General features: G+C 33.1%; 3 protein-coding genes across 3 annotated transcripts; 2 read left to right on the top strand and 1 right to left on the bottom strand.

Moving 5' to 3' along the window:
• Nucleotides 1-2,564: 2,564 nt before the first annotated feature.
• LOC139515931 (uncharacterized) lies at nucleotides 2,565-4,687 on the bottom strand. Its single transcript, XM_071305701.1, has 3 exons — nucleotides 4,634-4,687; nucleotides 3,941-4,047; nucleotides 2,565-3,104 (listed from the first exon to the last, which is right to left on the bottom strand). Coding segments are annotated over exons 1-3 (543 nt in total). The 5' UTR covers nucleotides 4,636-4,687; the 3' UTR covers nucleotides 2,565-2,670.
• Nucleotides 4,688-8,157: 3,470 nt separating this feature from the next.
• Nucleotides 8,158-14,072, top strand: LOC139515930 (post-GPI attachment to proteins factor 4-like). The gene is made up of 2 exons (XM_071305699.1): nucleotides 8,158-8,227; nucleotides 12,709-14,072. Exon 2 carries the CDS (start codon nucleotides 12,794-12,796, stop codon nucleotides 14,000-14,002), a length of 1,209 nt encoding a protein of 402 aa, XP_071161800.1. The 5' UTR covers nucleotides 8,158-8,227; nucleotides 12,709-12,793; the 3' UTR covers nucleotides 14,003-14,072.
• Nucleotides 14,073-19,439: 5,367 nt separating this feature from the next.
• LOC139515929 (poly [ADP-ribose] polymerase 1-like) lies at nucleotides 19,440-21,542 on the top strand. The gene is made up of 2 exons (XM_071305698.1): nucleotides 19,440-20,144; nucleotides 21,163-21,542. Exons 1-2 carry the CDS (start codon nucleotides 19,508-19,510, stop codon nucleotides 21,192-21,194), a joined length of 669 nt encoding a protein of 222 aa, XP_071161799.1. The 5' UTR covers nucleotides 19,440-19,507; the 3' UTR covers nucleotides 21,195-21,542.
• The last annotated feature ends 265 nt before the right edge of the window (nucleotides 21,543-21,807 follow it).

The raw sequence follows: 21,807 nt of genomic DNA, 5'->3' as shown, positions 1-21,807 counted from the left end.
AAAAAATAAAAAAACGATCTCCAAGTTAATTAATATTATAAACAAATCGAAAGTCCCCAACTATCAAATGGCAAAATGAAAAGCCCAAACACATACATGAATGATGATGAAAGCGAATGGGAAAACAATCGTGGCATGATTTCACAAAAAACATTAACAGCAGCATACTTTATATGGAACATTTATGCCATGTTTGGATTCATTTATTCAGTCATCCTCTAGAACCATTTGTATGTATTTCCCGTAGGGTGTTATGTTAAACTAAGTCCCCTCCTGGCGGCCATCTTGGATGATGGTTCAGCTACAAAGTAACAACACTTGGCTAGCACCTCATAAGGAACATTAATGCCATGCTTGTTTTCATTCTATTCAGTGGTTCTCTAGAAGAGAAATTTGTATGTCCTTCCCATAGGGTCCTATGTTCAACTTATTTGAAATAAATATCTCCTGTGGCTAAATCAGCTACAAAATGACAGCATTTGGTCAGCACCTCAAAAGAAACATTCCTACCATGTTTGGTTTCAATCCATTAAGCGGTTTTCTAGAAGAAGACATTGATATATTTTACCATAGGGTCCTTTGTAAAACTAAATCCCCCGTTGGTACCAATCTTGGTTGATGTATATGCTACAAAGTAACAACACTTGGTCAGCACCTCATAAGGAACCGTCATGCCATTTTTGCTACATCCCATTCAGTGGTTCTTCAAAAGGAGACCTTTATGAATTTCAAATATGGTCCTTAAAATAATTAAACTAAGTTCCCCACCGGCAGCCATCTTTGATGATTGATCGCCTACAAATTTGCAACACTACGTCAGCATCTCATAATGAACATCCATGTCATGTTTTATTTCAATCCAAGTAGTGGTACCCTATGAGAAAACATATGTATGTATTTCCCATAGAGTCCTATGTTAACTAAGTCCCCGCTTGCGACCATCTTGGAAGATTAATCGCCTACAATGTTGTAACACTTGGTCAACACCTCATACGGAACGTTCTGAATGACTTATCATTACATTCCAATCAGTGGTTCTCCAAAAGAAGACATTTGTATGTATTGTCCATAGGGTCCTATCTTAAACGAAGTCCCCCGCTGGTGGCCATCTTAGATGATGGATCCGCTGCAAAGTAACAGCATTTGACCAACTTCTCATAAGGAATATTCATGAAATGTTTGGTTTCATTCTATTCAGTGGTTCTCAAGTTCAATGTAAAATCTTTAACGACGGACGACAGATAACGGACGCCAATTGATGAGAAATGCTCACTTGACCTTCAAGTAAGGTAAGCTATGTAAGTGAATTGTGCCCCTATGTTCTATTTTTACCCATATCGGCGGTCCTACTAAAATGCGCCCGGGAGCGCCCGGGAAAAGAAAAAGCGCCCGGAGAAGGAAAATTAGCGCCTGGAGAAGAAAACTAGCGCCCGAGAGAAGACAATAATAATATTTTATAACAATATTTTTTTTCCTTAAAAAATAACTAATCATTGCTTGTTTTGTCCTTAATATAAATGAGGATATGTACGATGCTATATCAAAGTGTTGTTGCACTTTTACATTTTAGATTTCAAAATTGTATATAAGTTAAAGTAGATAAATATAAATAAGAGTATATAGAAGAATCATGAAAGACATTGTCCTCGATAAAAATGTATATTTTGTTATTCAAAAATAATCGGTGCCTGAGGTCTAATATTTTCGCAACTGCATGGTGAACACTTTTTTATACAGATGCTGAGATAGATTTATTATATCATTTTATAAAACTAAAACTGCTTCAACATGGTCAATGGCTATGCTTATCAGGGTTTTAATGCTTAGACTTAAATTTAAAACAAAAACCTGTTTTTTACCCCCTTGTTTTAACTACGGTACATGTATAGTACTGCTTTTTCCATGTGCTGATTTATTATGTGTACCTCTTTTAATTTTGATTTAATTAATATGTATCTGTGAAATTTGAGTTGTCTTATACATTTTTCATTTTGATATCGTTTTTGAAAAAAACATGTCTTTTGATGTCTTGCATTTTATAAATCTTCCGCATAAACTGTGATCCATTATTATCAATCTTTCGAAAAGTATTCATATATTATTGTTAAAATTGAAATATTCATACTTGTTTTTGTGCTTTATTACAAATGTCTGTTATCTGAATTTGCAAGTTACTTGTCTAAAATTAAAAAAAAATCAATGTTCATAACTTAACAAATTTGTCTCATGCCAATAAAATATCTATATATTTTTCCCGGGCGCTTTTTCTGTTCCTCGGGCGCTATATTTTCTTCTCCGGGCGCTTTTTCTTTTCTTCTCCGGGCGCTTTTTCTTTTCCCCGGGCGCTCCCGGGCGCGTTTTAGTATGACCCCATATCGGCCATCTTGGTTGGCAAGCGAAGTCAAGTTTGATTAAATTTGGCCTAGCAGTATCAGATAAGATTTTGGTAAAAATTAACGTCGACGACTGACGGACGACGGACGCCCAGTTATGAGAAAAGCATTTGTAGCCACAAGTTGCATATAACCTTGTCAGTTGTGGAACAATTAAAATTAACCTCTATCTCTCTTTCATATATTTTTTTTATTTTTTATTCTTTTCCCATAAAAAAATGAAATGTTAAGGTATAAATTAATATAATTATATTCAATGCACTAAGATTGTCACGGTTTAGTATACATGATAAATACCGGTTATTCGAGCATCTGACAACCAGAATATACCAGGACTATTGTTACTAAGTTGAACTTTCACTTTATTTTCTCCATGAACACATATATGTTTTGGAATAGAAAAAGATTGTTCTCTAAATGCCATATCATTGCTTAATCCTGCAAAGTCTGTCAATACAGGAATATTGTTTACAAGTATATCAATAAGACCATGATAATGTTGCCCTGTGCAACCGTTGAGTCCTAAATGTATTTCTTGTAAAAAGTCCAAATCTATAATACTGAATATAATTTCCACGCTACTTCTCATTGGGTAGTGTAAGAGTTTATATGGCATTCCAGGTCTGTACTGGTCTGTGGTCTCTGTACACTGGAAACATACATTGTCGTATGATTGGTTAAAGTCTAGAAATATACAGGAACTTTGTATACCTACAAAATATTAATTGGAAATATTTAAGTTGTACATTATTGTAATTAGATAGATTGATTGATTGATTGATTGTTAGTTGTTTAACAGTCTTTTTTTCTAATTTTGTTATTGTTCTAACGTTAAGAGAAAATGCACATATAAGCCCACCTTGCGATTTTATTAACTTCACAACTTTTACAACTATAATTGGATGCTTTTCAATTCATTCCTGCATGTTTCTATAGTTGATGGATATATGTTATTTCTCTTTTAATGTGATTTAAATAAAATGTATGTATGTCCTCGAGAATATCTGTGTGTATTTGTTGGTCTTCTTTGTCGTTTTCGAAACCGTACGAACTTCAACACCCCCCCCCCCCCCCCCCTTAACAAAAAACAAACAAAAAAACACATCATTTTCTCACATTGTTCATTTTTATGAGTAAAGAACAGACATTAACTTCGTAGTTCAGTGACGATTTTATGCAATCGTAAATTGGAAAATCTTCAGATCAAGAAGACAGACTCCTGACTGACAGCAAGCATGAAATATTTGCCACTGGAGGTTCAGCAACCAACAATCAATCAGACTAGTGTAGTTAACCATAGAACGTATGTGCGCTTAAAATGGCAAAAATAAGAGCCTTTTTGGAACTGCTTAGAGTTGCAGTTAATAGATTCTAGAGTTTTAATCAGAAAAAAGTGGCTGTCAAGAAAAAAATAACATTAAGCAAATACTAGTGCAACAAAAGTATTTTTAAGTATATTTTTATGTATTACATATAAAAGATATTTTAAGTAAACTAATAATAAATAAACAAACATAATAAAAGATGAAAATGCTATTTACACTTACTGAGGCACAGTGAGTCGTACGTTCGTCGATATTTAGTTGAAGACGGATCATGTCTCTGTTCGTTGAAACTCCTTTTACGCGAATTAGTTCCAATTTCTGTGAATTCCCTGAAAAGAAAATAGAAGATGCCGTTGTTAATTTTATAATTCAACGTGTAACGCTGCTGAAACTGTTCAGAACCCAAACAATTCATACGTTTCATAATAAAACCTTCAATTCAAATATTATTTGGAGAGGTTTCAGCCCTCAGATTGGTGTCAGATCCAGTCCATACCCCAACTAATAAGTAACCAATATATTTCAATTTGTAGGTCCGACAACTTTAGTACAAAAACTATGGTTGACGTACGTTCCTAACGGAATAAATAGTTGTAACAAATGTTCCTACAGGAATAGGTATTATGACATTGTTTATACCAAAGTTTCCAGTGGAACTTCTATTAGGTGAACAAATATATACGTTGACAACATGCGGGCAGGTCTTTTTGAATAATTAACAAAACAAAAAAAAATACATATAATAAAAGAAGATGTGGTATGATTGCCAAAGAGCCAACTCTTCACAAGCGACCAAATACATGCATTATATAGATAGAATTTAGTTATCCAACCGATTGTCCAAAAAAAAAAACAACACTTGCTGCATGTGTGAAGGACTGTGAACATACTGCCATTGTCAAGAACACAACTTACATTACAAGCTGTTTCTTAATAAGTCTAAAAGGAAGTTGTAAATATGTAACATGATAGTCAGCTATTTTTAATCACGGAAATAAAATGAACAAATACATTACTTACATATTGTTGGAATAGGTTGTTGCTATGGACGCAAACCTTTTTCCAATTATTTGCAGTAAATAGTCGATAAAATATATTCTGATGTGATTCAAGTCTTGTTCAAAATTGAATGTTTATATAAATCTTCCTATATATCAAAATCAAGATCAAAAGTTTAAGGAAATTTAAAAATGTAAACCAATTGAAGCGTTTTGTTTACATTTAAACTAAAAATCAATAACAAATACACAATATATGGAATTTAAAAGCGCATGCGTATATATATATCCAGAGCCCATACATTTATTCAAGAAAATTTCATTCTTGTTCTGAAATAAATAAAATATTGTCTGATTTCAAACAAATCAAAATTTTCTTTTGAATTGAATATTTAGAAAGTAATTCCCCCTCAACAGAAATTATCATTATCATCGTAAATTTTATTTTCAGACATTTCTGGAATACGCGGGATCCGGTTAAACCTATTTTTTTTTTTTGTAACCAAATTTATCACTTTGATATCTAAAAACGAAATACTTTAACAGTTTTTCTCACAAATTATATTTAAAAGAAAGTATCACCATTAAGTTTTACAATGCAATAGTGAAAAGAAGCAATTCAATAGCGACTATAGAAGGCATGCATTTTCCCAAGTTTTCTGAAAATATTCGAAATATCTCATGTGTTCCGTTCTGATCATAACACAAACATGTAACAACGATTATCATTACAAAGCGATCCAAAGAAAAAGTAATAGAAACAGTTTGCCGATTTACAGTACCCCCCCCCCCTTTTTTTTCCCCGCCCCTGCACGAATGTTTTATTCATTTTTGGTACTGTTAAAATGGTTGAAAGCACATCAACATACAAAAATAAGACACAATGATCTTACAAACGTTGTCAATTTATACAATAAAAGATAGACAAACAACCTGGATAGTAGCCATAAACATATATCTTAAAACAATGGAATTATGACACTAATCATCGATAAATTTGATTACTTAACAATAGTTCTTTACATAGTCACAAAGTATAAAACCGGAACCCAAAACCCCTTAACTGAGGAATATTCTAAATAATAACGTAGTCAGCAATTAATATTTAATGTTATAATATAATAATGAATACTAGATCTTAAACAAAATTAAAAGGTGAGTTGTTTATTTTAGTATTATTGATTTGTCTGTTTGTTTTTAAATTGTTTACTTTAAAAGTGCACGTCATTCAAAAACAGTTTTTTTTTTACTTTTCTTGTATTTGGGAATTTTCTAGTACCGTTTTGCAACATGCATCTCATTGCCACTTCACGTATAAATTCACACATTGGTTCTTCCATAAAAATTATATAAACTCAGTAGAATTCTATACTAGTAGTTGATTTTCAAGGACATATCTCCGCATAGCATACAAAGTCAATATATATTTACCAAAATACGTATTAAAATTATATATATATATATACAATGTACATAAAAAAAATTTGACGAAATCACTATGCACCAGCTATTCTCTTCATTCACTATTATACTCGTCATTCACTTTACCAACCTTCATTCATAAACACTGGGCGTTTAAAAAACAGCATTCAACTACCAGTAATCTCATCCATAGGTCTAACCATGGAGTATTTTTCAGGAGAAGATGTAGCTTTATATGTGTTTAATATACCCAATTCTACAAAATGAAATGCTTATTAGGACGTATTTACATGTATATTGTTTTCTAAGCAAAAGTACGATACTGAAAATCGTCCAATAACAACATTTCGAAACAAAAATCATGTGACTATTGTTATATTTCGTATGCAGACCATAGCATTGATTGGTGGTGAGAATATAAGCAGACTCGGAAGACATTAGAGAATTTGGGCTACTTGCAACTATCATGAGTATTTATTTTCAGATATATATACGGACAACCGTTTTTTATATTTTACGAGTGCGAAACCCAAAATAGTCCAATGGGTAAACTATATTTTTAAGGACAGAAAAGGGTTGTTTTAGATCCATAGGTGATAGGGAGCTACCATTTGATTTTTCTGGGGGGGGGGGGGGGGGGAGGGGGGGTCCTGCCTTTTTTTTTTTAAGTTTATCCTGACTTTTTTTTAACCTAAATTGTCATCCTGACTTTTTTTTTTGCAAGTGTCTCATCCTGTTTTTTTTTTAACTCAAAATTCCTGTCCTGCCTATTTTTTTAAAATTTCATCCTAGCCCCCCCTTCCCCCCCTAAAAATCAAATGGTAGCTCCCTTATTCGTTTGTGGTTATTCAAAATCTAGTTATGAAAATGAGGAATTAAAATGAACACCGACATATTCGTTGCAGCCTGCGGATGGAAGCAGGCATTAATAGGACATCAAGTTGGAATCATTCAGGTTTATTTTGGTCTAACCCGTTGCAGGAGATTAAGACTGTAAGAGCGCTAAAATTACTAAGATTGCGTTTTTTCCCTACAAAGCAGGATCATTTCATCTCAATAATAAAACAAAATTATCGCCTTCTCTCTATAACGATTTTTTTACTTTTATTTTTGATTTAGTTGTCCACACAGGTACATGTGAAGTATACTTGAAGAGTAAAGTTAAATTCCAGTCTCCCAGTATCTTTTTTCAGATTCTTGTAAAGAAAAGCGGTTTATTTTTTGCATTCTAATAGATAATAGATATAGAAAGATGTGGTGTGAGCGCCAATGAGACAACGTTATCTCCATCCAAATAACAATTTATAAAAGTAAACCATTATGGGGGGAGAGGACAGGGAGAAAGGGGTAGAAGAAAGGAGAAAGGGGTGGGAGAAAGGAGAAAGGGGATAGGAGAAAGGAGAGAAAGGCTGGTAGAAAGGAGAAAGAGTTGGAGAAAAAAATAAAATATGAAAAAATAAAATATCTCTCTTTTTCCGGTAAATTAAAAAAAAAAAAAAATAAGGGAAAGAGGAGTAGGAGAAAGGAGAAGAGGGGTAGGAGAAAGGAGAAGAGGGGTGGGAGAAGGGAGAAGGGTACCCCCTGTCCTCATCCTCATTAGGAGGTCAATGTACGGCCTCCAACACGGAGCCTTGGCTCACACCGAACAAAAAGCTATAAAGGACCCCAAAATTACTATAGTGTAAAACCATTCAAACGGGAAAATCAACGGTCTAATCTATTTTAAAAAATGAGAACGAGAAACACGTATAAATTACATAAACAGTGAACGACAACTACTGTACATCAGATTCCTGACTTAGGACAGGTGCAAACATTAATGTTCTCGATTAAGTACGAACATACATGTAAAATATTACAATAAATCTACTATATCTCCAAATACACAAAATGATTGTGTTTCTTCGCAAGCGCTTGCCTAATCTGGGCGCTCCTTTATATAAAAAACAGACATAAGGCACTTTTCGTATTTTTTTACGGAATTAGATCGAATCCGATTCTTCGTTTTTAATTCAGTGACGAAAGAGGTCACAATATAGGGCGTTCTTAATCACGTAAACAACTTAAAATTTGTTAAAATCATAAAAATGTAAGTTCCTTTTATTATACTTTTATTAAAGCAAGTAGACTAAGTGAGCGGAGTGGTACCAATCTTTGTCTTGAATTTAATAGCAGAATATGGAAACTTTTAACATTTTCCATTAACATTTTTATGATGTTAAACCGACTGTGTGATGCATCCGGGCGCAAGTCCTGTTATGATCTGATGATCGTTAGCTGTCTAAGATCTCTGTAGAATCACTGATCTCACAGATCACTCTCTCACTTGAGCTCTGTCACTAACTGTAGTATACACAATATGTCTCTGGTCAATATCACAACAGCTCAAAATATTGGTCACTAAATACACCTATACAATAAATAGAGGTCCATCAAGGGGTAATGACAAGGATTCACTCATAATTCAGTTTTATCAACATATATCACACTAAACATGACATGAATATAATCAGAGACATATACAATACTGATACAATTTATAATACTGGTGTAAAACAGTCATAACAAACAACCACAAGATCAAGGACTTGATTGCTGGTATGTTGCTAAAGTTCTACCCAAGGGAAATCCTGGATGCATACTCTTGATTAATTGATTGCTTAGTTTGAGGGGACACTAGTGGACAGGGCTTTTAAAATGGATCTCCCTGTGTTGTAACCAGCAAAGCAAGTACATATATATAAAGTATTATACATGTATAGAGAGAGCTTCAAGGCTGCTCTCCAACACCGTCAATAGGTGTCTCCCTCTCCTGTTGAGTAAAAGCCAGAATTGGTGTCTTCAACGTATACATACAAATACAGATACAGAAAGATAGATAAATAAATATGGGCCATTTAAAAGGTTAGTTAGATGGAACAAACACCAGGGGGCAGTTCTTCATAGTTTTAAGAATATAATCCAGTAGTAATTATGAAAAAGTGTAAATTGAACAAATGTGTTTCATGTCATACTTGTTTTAACAATAGACGACATTGACAAGTGTCTAAACTGATGTATATCTCAGTGATAGTGACCCCTCCTTTAGTGGTTAAAAATTTGTAAATTATATAAGGAATGACTGGAGCAGGCACCCTTATGAAAATTGCTGGCTCTTAAAGATTGTACCATGAAAATCACTTTAGGATTAGGAATTTATTTAATAATACAGATTTTCTAATGTCAAAACACAGATACATGTAAAACAATACAGTTGAGTAGTTACTACATTGTTTAGCAACCATTACTTATCAATCTGCTGATACAAACATCATGCCATCTACCACTGTAATATTGGCCACTTTACTTCCAAGTAGATCCCACATAAACAATGCAGTATGTTTTGAAAAATGTCTTAGGTAAAAAAAATTGTATAAAAAAGGAAATAAAAATAAAACAACATTCAAGCTGTCATTGCTAGCAAATGGAAATATGAATGATTTCACAGCAACAGTATAATTATAACCATGATCAGTTGGTCTATAAAACAATGATGAAGAAAAAAGGAAAGTGCCTAGAGCCAATGACCAAGATTTAGAAAGTATTTCATTAGTATCTGTGTCTTGAATTCAGGAGCATGTTAAGATCTGTTAAGTGTTCTAGATGGATATACTATAAATATCTGTTATTAAAAACAGAGACAGTTGAAAAATGTTCAGTCAGATTTGATTCATAAATCAAAAGAACTCTATAAGAGACCTAATTTTCAACCATGACCAGTTTTGAAAGGACTAAAATTGAGCCCCCCTTCCTCTCCTAAAAAAAATTCCAATTGAATTTTACACTCTTGAACTTGATGAATTTATAAGCCTTCGACACTACTGTAAAATAATAAATATATTGAATGAGTTAAGTATTAGTCAGGTCAAGTTTGGTTTGAATAGCATTTTGCAATGTACTATCCAGCTAGTAATGCTGACAGAACAAAAAAACCTGTCACAAACTTTTTCTTTTTAGCAAAGAAATATAAATAGTTACGGATTGCATGTATCCAGCTAATTCAGACAGGTCTTTTAGGCCAATTCAATCTACACAATTCAATTCAATTCATATTTAAAAAAAACAATGCAAGAAATCTTAGTGCCATCTCAACCCATCAACATTCCGAAAATGAAGTAAAAAAGCTTTTGAATCATCACTGCCTGTCTGTAAACAAAAAAAATGATTTAAAGCATTTTCATACACAGTTTGTCTGGAAACGTTTTTTGATGAAAACACCTCGGGTTGAAGTCATAAAACTTGCTCAGTGCTTGGAGCACAAAAATCATGCTCGAAACATGAAATCCAATATTTTGATTGGATGATTGGAATACAAAAAAAGTGACTCGAAAGTTTTAGGACTTCAAGGCCTAAAATTTCGTACTCAGATTAACATTTCGACCAATTCAAATTTCGAGCACACATTGTGTATTCTAATGCAACAACGTTTGTAACGTTCATTTTGATTGGATAACGTCACTTTCTTACATGGCATGCAATTGACAATTTGATGCTATCGGACGTACGCGCAAGCGCAGACGGCATATGACAGATTTTAAATACATGTTTTAACTTTGTTTTCTGTCAGTTTCATTAGAATGGAGATAACAATGTTGTATTTTAAGCTCCGACGGCATCAATTTGGGATTTGATGCCGTCCTTAAAATACAATACAGTTATCTCCTAATTCCAAGTACTGAGTATAAAGTGTTATGACAGAAACCTTGAAATCAGACGGGTAAAGTCTAGTCCTATAACAATGACTTTGGAGTTTGATATAAAACATTTAACGTTTTTTATCGGATATTTTCTTTTGAGTATCATCGTTTATAAAGCTTCAATTAAAGGAGATAAAAATAACAAAAAAGTAGATACTCTAAATTTCATTGACAAAAGTCCACCTGATAAAGTACTAAATAAATTTAATAAGTTAACTTTAGGAGTAAAAAAATGCTCTTGCAATATAGCTGCTCGATCTGAATTAGGCAGCTACCCTATTGATTGCTTTATAAAAAGACAAACTCTTCTTTTTCATGATAGACTATTAAGGGAAGAAACTAGTCCCTTACTAAAAGAGACACTAAATTTGGCAAAATCTTTACATAATGCAGGTATTTATTCTTGGTACTCCTATGTAAATCATGTCAGAAGTCAAAATGATTTAGAAATTGTTAACCAAAATAAGGATAAAAATAATAGGCTAATATACAAACAAAATCTAGAAAACTCCTATGAAAATTTATATAATGATAAAATTTTAAATTTACAAGAGAATAGCAAACTCCAACTTTTTAAAAAAATAAAGAAAAGCTATAACTTTGAACCATACCTACTTTCTCAAAACTTTGAATATAGACAACTAATTTCTAAATTTCGAATAAGTGACCACTGCTTATTAATAGAAACTGGAAGATACAGGAAAATTCCCAGAGATTTAAGACTATGTACACATTGTGATGTACTAGATGATGAGTTTCATTTCTTTTTTAAATGTAAAATAAATGAACAATTAAGAAAAGAATTTTTAAATGAAAATAAATATAATAACTTAAATGATATAGATAAATTAAAACATATTCTCAATCCTGAAACAAAACAGGACACTTGCAAATTAGGCTCCTTTTTAAAAAAGTCACTAAGACTGAGGGCAGGGAGTCCTTGATATAATTTGAATCTCTTATATATATATATATTGATTTAAAAAAAAAGACAAATTATAGTTCAAAGTTTGTCCATTGTTTATTTTCATTGTTTTATGTAAACTGTATATTATGTATAATGTTTTAAGCCATTGGTCCATATGGGCGTAAAGTGCTTTTCAATAAAGAAAATTGTTCAAACCCAAAACGATGATAGTAAAAAAAAAATATCCGATAAAAAAACGTTAAATGAAAATGATATCAAACCCCAAAGTCATATATATTATAGGACTAGGGTAAAGTCGTACGTGACTGGAGCAACGAAGGATTTTCTGGATTTCCTGTTGGAAATCAAAATATTTTAATCATCTCATAAAAACTATTGTTTTTTAGTGAAAGTGTGAATTTTCGATCATTTTTTTCCTGATCTTTTCCATGACTTTTTGTGTTTCACATATTTGTCAAATTCGTTTAGTAAAGGCCTGAAATACTTGCCACTGGATCTAAAATTAAGGAAAAACAATAACCCAATCTTTGCTAGCAACGGATTACGATCCGTTCTTTTCTAGCTCTCTAGGGGAAATAAGTTGTAAAGTCAAGCGCTGTTGACGTATAAAGTCCGCTGGGATATCAAGTCCGGTGCTCCGTACGTTCACATCGGTCCTTTCAGTTTATTTTCTGTCAATCATTGTCAGAGGCATTTAGACTCTAGTGGTTATAGTTGTCTCGTTAAGCAATCTTCCTTTCTGATGAAAATTTACCTCCAGAATAATTATATGCTTACAGTTGTAAATGTGTCGGAAAACAGTTGTAAATAGGCTACAGATTTTGATTTGGCATGGCTTTTGTTTATGTAAGACTGCGTTTCTTTGTTAGACCAGTTATAACAGAATTTAAACTTTGTATTTTCCAGGGCTTTTGAATTAAAGACCACCGAGTAATGGAACGTATCCAACATTTATTGACTATTGAAAAAACACAGATGGTGGATTGTAAGGATGGTTCAGCTGCCACAGATCATGCGCAATATTGTTCTAATACTCACAGCAACTTCAGTCTGCATACTGCTGTCTATCTTTTACGCAAGCAACAAACCTTTTTCGAAAGTTTACCGTTTATTTCATTCTAAAAATGATGTTTTCAAACTTGCAAAGCAATTAAATAGTGAACGTTTGTTCAAGGCCCATCAATATTTAGATGGATTAGGTAAAACTCAGCAGCCAAACTATGACAGCCGACCGGAACTTGCAATTGTCATAGTAACCGTCAAAAGAAAAGCGTATGATGCTAGTAGCCTTGGATACGTATTACAGTCCATAGCAGCCACGCATAAACTATTTGTAAATGATCTTGTCTTCCCAAATAAAACCATGATGATATGCAATGTAGATTTACATCCTGAAAACTATACAGAAATTGTCAACTTAAAGCCGTTCATTCCGGTAGTGGAGCGATATGGAGCATCTTCATTACCTATTACCATTAACAGTAGTAGAATTAGTATGTATGCAAAACGAAGATATAATAGTAAATATGATAAAGAGACTGTAGACTATATGTACTGTTTAGAATCGGCTTATTCGCTTGGTGCTAGTTACGTGCTGTTAATAGAAGACGATGCTCTTCCTCGGAAAGATACATTAGAAGTTCTCAATAACAAAATACTCTATTTGAAGGGTAAAAATAAGGGACGTTACTCTTTTATTAAGTTATACTATCCACAAAGATGGCAAGGATATGCGTATGAATTTAGCAGAATACTTGAGATTATAAGTGTGGGGTGTGTTGGGGCGGGATTGGTAGTCGCTATCCAATTTATTACATGTAGAACGAAGTCATACTTTTTACAAGTGATGTATTTTTCGTGTGGTGCTTGGCTGTTTGTTACAGCCGCTCTTATTATTGGAAGACAAAACGTGTTTGAATTTCATAGAATTTCTACTTATTTATATTCTTTGAGGAATTCACCTGGGTGCTGTACGCAAGCAATGTTGTATACAAGGCAATTCATTCCGGCATTAATTGATTTTTTATCAGTGAAACACAAGGCATTACATACGGACTTGGCCATATATAACTTTACAAATGTGACTGGTATCCCAGCGTACCAGATCGAACCCAACTTGTTTTACCATGTTGGAATGTATACCTCTTTGTCATCATCCGATAAGCACAAAAACGCAGAAGAATTTATCTTCGATCCATGATTATGCAATATTTTATATATTCATTTGTTATTTTTTTTAAGAATAAAATTGTTTTTACTTATTAATATTGGTAGTTATTAAATAAGATAATGTGTTTTAATACACTCAAGGAGGATTTCTTGTCCTCGTCCTAACCGCCTCGATGATGACTCGGGGTATCGCTCTCACATTAAGTGCGGTAGGATGTTTGTCATTTTGCTGCTTCTCCCCAATTAAGCATATTGCATTCTGATTTCAGTTGTAACCAAGTGCTTTTAAAATCGGAATCAGAATGATATTATAACATACCTTACTGCAGATTCTCATTGTTTTAGCCAGCACGTTTAAAACATCGGATTCCTGTAAATCCCTTGCTAAAGTGTAGAAAAATCTTAATCACGTCCTTTCTGTATGGGGACGTTTACTTATATGACCGTTGAAGAGAATCAAAGAGAGATTGTCACGCTCGCTAAAGGTAAAAGAACTGTCGCAACAGCTTTTTAGTGTCCGTAGGTTAACTGTTGCATGGCAAAAGGTATGCCCAATCCATCATACTCTTATTATTTAGTGCCAACAAAAATACTTGCCTTTCAGCCGCCAACTGAATTCGCAGAACCTCTGAATTGAAACTACCGGTAATTTGATATCGTTCTGAGTCCAGCATTCGAAGTGTATCTTAAAGTTCAACTTATTTCATATTCTCAACTCCTGTTTTTAAATGAAAATAATTTACTAAAAATACTCTTGTTGAAACTAATCATACATCAACTTTTTTTTATAATTATATATGAAAATATTACTTTTCTTCGAGTGAATACGCTATTTTATTCTAAAAATGATTATTATAGATAAACCTTCTTGGATATTACCAATGTAGAATAATATAGGGTTATTGCATAAATATTGGGGAATATTGTCCCGAGTAGAATTTTATATTGCACGAGCTTGCGAGTGCAATATATATATGTTCTACGAGGGACAATATTCCCCAATATTCATGCAATAACCCTTTTATTGTATAGCAATATAATATTTGAAGTAAAAATTGGTTTAAACTAAGATTTTGTCATTGATGACGTCATGAATTTTGAACATTTATTGCACTAGTGCAATATTATCAGATTATTACATGGCATTTTTCATATCGCATGTATTATCAGCCCTAGGTTCAATATCAGCCCAAGAGCCGCATGGCTCGAGGGCTGATATTGACCGAGGGCTGATAATACATGCGATATGAAAAATGACATGTTATGATCTTTTTATCATATGCTTCAACAATGGAGAAAAATAACCGATTCATATAGTGAATACAGATCCGTTCATGTGGTTCCCAAATAGAAGTTAAAGAGTTAACATTCACGAACGTCGGACCTCAAATTTAGTACATTGGATATGAAATATTTCTATCATATGCATCAAAAGAGAAGAAAAACATTTTAATATGGACGAATCGACAAAAAAAAAATAATTTAACAATCTACATAATGAACACTGTTTACTGTTTGGAGAAAAGTCAAATTTTATAAAAGTTACTTTCTAAATTATGTTTGAAACTTTTAAAAATGCATTTTTTTTTTTTTTTACACAATATACTTTCCACTATCCAAATAATTGTTTTGTACACTACTTTGTGATGTTTTTCACTGAAAACGTAGCATTGAGGTGTATTTTCCGGAATTTGCCGAGTATCACCGGAATGCCATGCGATAACGTTACGGAAAGGCATGTGATAACGTTCGAAGCATGTGATAAACTTTTCATATCAGCCCGCTAAGCACCAATTCGAAAAATATGAAATTTACGTTAATTTCATGCTATTATCATACAGTAAAAATCATATGTTATTTAGTCTAAGTATATGATAATAGAATTTATTGCACGCTAACTTTTGGTTACTTTCTGTTGGAAATATTATATTGCTATACAATAATATTGCTTATTTTTCAGGTTGAGGTTACAGTGAAATATGTGTCTCTGTGTATTGCTTTTGAAGCCATCAAATGAACAAAAGCATTACATCCATCTGGATGACACTTATTTCGGGAATGACTGACACTATCACCGTCGATTATATTTATATTTTTAAGAAGCGGACGTGATGAACAGCATCCATTAGGTTATAAACAAACATGGTCTCTTTGTGAAAATAAGTTTCCATGTACTTTTTAAATGTGAAAACAAGTACATACTATACTACAAAGGTTATTATGCTGATAAAATCTCCAATCAGGAACTTGGTCTTCACTAAAAAAAAAAGAAACAAACAAGATTGTTGTAAATACGTTATGATGAAGCCACAAAATCGTATCAGTAATGAGTTATTGGTACATCTTCCTTACAAATATAAATTAATAAATACATTCTATTAATAACATTGGACAGTGAGTTAATGTAAAACGACTTTAGATCTAACCAGAGATCGACATCTACTAGTAACTTATTTATCAATTTTTTTACCTAATAACCAGTGGCGGATCCAGAAAAAAGTGGGGTCCACTGACTGCCTAAGCCGGAGGGTGCCCGCTCCGGTCATTCTTCGGTGATTCCCTATATAATCAATCAAATTTTTCACAGAAAAGAGGGGGCTGGCCCCCTGCCCCCTAAATCCGCCTCTGATAACTATCTACCACTGAATTTTGATAAAAGTAGTCTCGTAAATTTCCCTATCCACAGTTCAAACATTTGTCTTATTGTTTTACCCAAGGAAACACATTTTATTATTTTTTAACTCAGTTTGAGCTTCAAAATTATTTTTGGAAACAAAATTTCAATACTAGATTCATGCACAAATTCCGCCCCTTTCCATGCACCCAATCCTTTATTCCACAAACTTGATAGGTCGTCCGTAATTATATGATTAGGAAACACTTTGTTCAACTTCATTACAATGCGACGGCAGTCAATTTATTAAATAACATAAAAAAGCAAATTAAATCTAATTGCAATGCAGATGCGGATTTAGGGGGGGGGGCAGGGGGCCCGGGCCCCCCTTTTTGGAAAGAAAATTGGTTGCTTATATAGGGAATCACTGAAGCGTGACGGGAGCGGGCCCCCTCTTAGGCAGTTAGTGAATATATCCCCCACTTATGACAATTTTTGGATCCGCCACCGCAATGACTTTTTCAATAATCTATTGAAAAAAGATAAAGGACTTAGATGAAAGTAATAAAATTTTCCTATACAAAAATATTAAGATTAACTTGAAACAAGAATTTTACCTAAAACATAACCATTCTGACTCCAGAAAACTAATGACAAAATTTAGAATTAGCGAACACACTCTTTTAATAGAAAAGGGTAGACATCTTAAGATCCCTAGAGATCAGAGATATTGCAAATTCTGTAATGAGATAGAGGATGAAAAACACTTCTTTCTCAAATGCCCTAAATATCTATACTATTAAACGAGAAGACCTCATTTTGGGTGTCGCTTCTCTTCTTTCCACAACAAATTAATCAACACGCCTCTGTGTCCTATAGGTACAGTACATAGTCGCATTTGTCATCCATTCATATGATTATTCAGATTGAGTTATTTTGGGAGAAAAACGAGAAAAAAAGGCATCCGGATATTATCCCGTCATTGGACGAAATTTTAAGTCAGATTAGACTTCCGGTTTGCGTTTTTCTTTATACTTTGAACATACATATACTACGAATAAAGTGTATTTTCAGAATTTTATCTGCTATCATTTTCAAGTTAACTATCCACGGCGGTCACAGAGTTTATTAAATAGAGAGGGTCTGTATACTATATCAATGACCACCATAAATCGATTAGTAAACTTAGAATTGAAAGTAAATACACTTTATTTATATATATAGTAATGACTGTTCATAATATACAGATAAGCGCTAAAATTATTCATGTGAACTTTTGATACCTTTTCTGAAATTCTCCAGTCATTAAATCTTTTACAAAATTCATTGATTACAAAAACAAAGAAGATGTGGTATGATTCCATGTTGAGACAACTCTCCACAAGAGACCAAAATGACACAGAAATTAACAACTATAGGTCATCGTAGCGGCCTTATTTATGTACAAAAAATGAACAAAAAACAAATATGTAACACATAAACAAACGACAACCACTGTCCTTACAGGCTCCTTACTTGAATGTTCATAACATACTAAATGTATGTTCATATTGAAATTGATAGAAAACCAAAAACTAGGAACTTTGGAAATAAGGTGAAGGGATTAAAAAAAAACATTTTCCTGTCCCCAATAACCTATGACTTATGATACTTTTGCTGAAATTCTGCAGTCATTCAGTATTTTACAAAATTCTTCCAACAACACTTTAGTTCATAACATACTAAATGTATGTTCATATTGAAATTGATAGAAAACCAAAAATTAGGAACTTTGGAAATAAGGTGGACGGATAAAAAAAAATAACATTTTCCTGTCTCCAATAACCTATGACTTATGATACTTTTGCTGAAATTCTCCAGTCATTCAGTATTTTACAAAATTCTTCCAACAACACTTTACATACTTTAAACTACGCTCTGAATGACCGCGATTTCGCGGGTGTGTTCTAGTAATTTTTATAGAAACAAATATTTTTACTCCACGAAAATCAATTCGGAGTGGAAAGATACTGCTAAACGGATGACATGCTTAAACTTAAAATAATACTAAACCCCACATCCCACAGTCAAATTAAAAATACAGTTTCCTTTTTAAAATATATATCTTTATTGCAAAATTACACCCATAAGGGTCAATTAATACAAACAAACAATTATACATTTTAAATACAATGCAATACAATGAAACACAATACAATATAATAGAATGCATTTTAAGAGTTCAAATTATAAATTGATGTATAAAACACAATCATGAGCTTGTCTGATATGCATGGGTCTGACCCCCTCAGTTCTAAAGACAAGACAGTCATTAGAACTGAGGACGGGAGACCCAAAACAATAATTTGAACTGATACACTGTACATTTTGTGTTTTTATATTTTATTGTTTAGTTTTGTATATATGTTTATATGTTTGTCACAGATCATGTTTTTGATTTATATGGCAATAAAAAAAAATATTTGATTTGATAAATAATTATTTATTGTCGATAATTTCGGATAAGATCATAGCAGCGATCCAAATAAAGATTAGTTTATAAGAACTCTTATGAAAAGAAATCTTATGAAAACAGAAATTATATTGGTTTAATCTTTGGCTATAAACTCCTACCGTTTTAAAATGTTAATTTCTTGTTACTCGAGTTTGTTAGTTTTAATTAATAATGATAATCAATATAATAACAATTATTTTTTCAATCTACTTTTGAAAGATTATATATACTATGCAGTAAATGGTGTATATTATATGTATTAATAAGATAGTATGTATACACCTGTGTGTTAACCAACCGTAATATTGAATATTGTGTATTGATCGTTCACATGTGTAGTTTTCTGCAAAAATCCTTATCATAATCGTACATGCATTGTGTATTACCCAACACATGTTGCATCGCCTTTGTTTGTTTATTTTGAAAAGATGGCTTCAGAACCTATGAGCGCCGAATATGCTAAATCAGCGAAGTCTGCATGTAAGGGCTGCATGAAGAATATAGCGAAAGGAGAACTCCGCATTGGATTCGTCGGCAAGGCTAATTTTGGCACAACTGCGTGGTACCATTATGATTGCATTTGGAAGAACTACGAAAATCTCAAATCAATCGACAGCTCTAAAACAACAAAAAGCATTGTTTTGGGATATTCAGATTTAAAGGAAGATGAGAAAAAGAAACTTGACGCGGACCTGCCAAAATATTGCAAAGAAGCCGCCGAAAAGGCAGCCGCGGCAGCTAAAGAAGGACCATTGCCTATGGCTACAGAATATGCTAAGTCTGCCAAATCTTCATGCAAAGGTTGTTCTAAAGGTATCGACAAAGGGGCACTCCGTGTAGGATTCACAGGAAAAGCTAACTTCGGTGCTACAGCATGGTACCATTATGACTGTATTTGGAAGGACAAAGAGAATCTAAAGTCAATTGATGGCTCAAAAGTCGCAGAGAAGATAATTAAAGGCTATTCAGATCTGAAGGACGAGGACCAAGATAAACTTGAAGCTGACATGTTGAAGCATTGTAGTAAACCACCAGCGGAAAAAAGGAAAGCGGACGCTTCTAAAGGTATTAAATTCATTATTTGTCATATAGCATATGTAACAAAAGAGCGGGTTTGAGATGGACTTAACTTATATTTCCAACAAGTTTTAGAAAGAGGGGGTCTTCAAGCTCACTCAATGTCCCATATACAATATAGTAGTAGAGCTTACATCTTTCGCTACCAATTCGAAGACATCTATAATATATACATGAAAATGTATGTATTTCGTGTACTCTAAATAAGAAATCTTGTAAATTTAGGCCCTGACATCTATGACAATTATTAATAAGTTATATTGTGCCCATTTTATTACAATGTAGTTTTAGTAATGACAAATTAATTTGCTTTTAAACAACAAAGTCATAATATAACTACATCCATTACTATGATAACATTGTCACGAAACTTCTGAATAAAACCTGTGGCAGGTTTTGTATGCCCCTTTTATTGGCATTATGTTTTCTGGTCTGGTCGTCCGTCTGTCCCGCTTCAGGTAAAAGTTTTTGGTCAAGGTAGTTTTTGATGAAGTTGAAGTGCAATCAACTTGAACAGATGATCACTATGATATGATCTTTCTAATTGTTGTGCCAAATTAGAGTTTTGATCCCAATTTCATGTAGTCCACTGAACATAGAAAATGATAGTGCGATCGGGGCATCAGTGTACTATGGACACATATTTGTTTTCTTTGTTCCCTGTCAACTTAAACTATCATTTTGACCAGCCAACCAGCCAGAAAACGCACTAAGACTTAAAATTCACCATAGACTGATCAGACAGGCGAATCTGGGTTTTGGGAGGGTGCCTTATTTCTTTTTTCTCCATTATTTTCTATTCTATTGATTATTTTTTACTACCCTATTATTCTCTATTATTTATTTTGGGGTCCTATTTTCACTTTTGTCAATAATAGTGTCTAGCAAATTATACCATTAGTCGTGATATATATAGTACAGTTTGTTTTAGGAACACAGGTCTTGTGCGCTAAATTTGGTGTAATACATTTACATAATTTCAGTAAGGTTACATTTCTTTTTTTAGATGGTCCAACAGCTGCCAAAAAGTCTAAATAGGTCACCACGTGTACAGATGAAGGACATATGGATATAATCATCAAGAATCCATAAACACAGATTCGTGAGAACTTCATGTGTATTGGACGTTCATATACGCATGCGTTCGTCTACATTATATGTGCTTTAAGCTTTCTTATAATCCTGCTGGAATCAAGCGGACTAGTTAGTGAGGGTGCTAGGTTTTTATGTACTTTTCCTAATAAGGAATGAGACTGTCATGGTAACAGTTTGAGTGTGATTAACAAAGATGACTGAAAGTTTGTTTTGCTTTGAACTTTGTAACATAGTTTATACGCCTAGTCATTTTATTCATTTAAAAAATAAAAAGTTAGTCATTATTTAAAAGTATATCACAAAATTACCGAACTTCGAGGAAGTATCAAAACGAAAAATCCGTCATTCCGTAATCAAATGGCAAAATCAAAAGCGAAAACACATCAAACGAATGGATAAAAACTACCATATTCCTGACTTGGTACAGGCATTTTCTAATGTAGAAAATTGTGGATAAAAACTGGTTTTATAGCTAGCTAAACCTCTTTATACTTCTACGACAGTCGCATAAAATTCCATTAAATTGACAACGATGTTTGAACAAAACAAACAGACA

The sequence above is a fragment of the Mytilus edulis genome, chromosome 3 (genome assembly GCF_963676685.1).
Source record: "Mytilus edulis chromosome 3, xbMytEdul2.2, whole genome shotgun sequence".
Lineage (NCBI taxonomy): Eukaryota > Metazoa > Mollusca > Bivalvia > Mytilida > Mytilidae > Mytilus > Mytilus edulis.
Note: the sequence above shows the minus strand (reverse complement) of the source record. Positions and strands in the feature narration are given on the sequence as shown.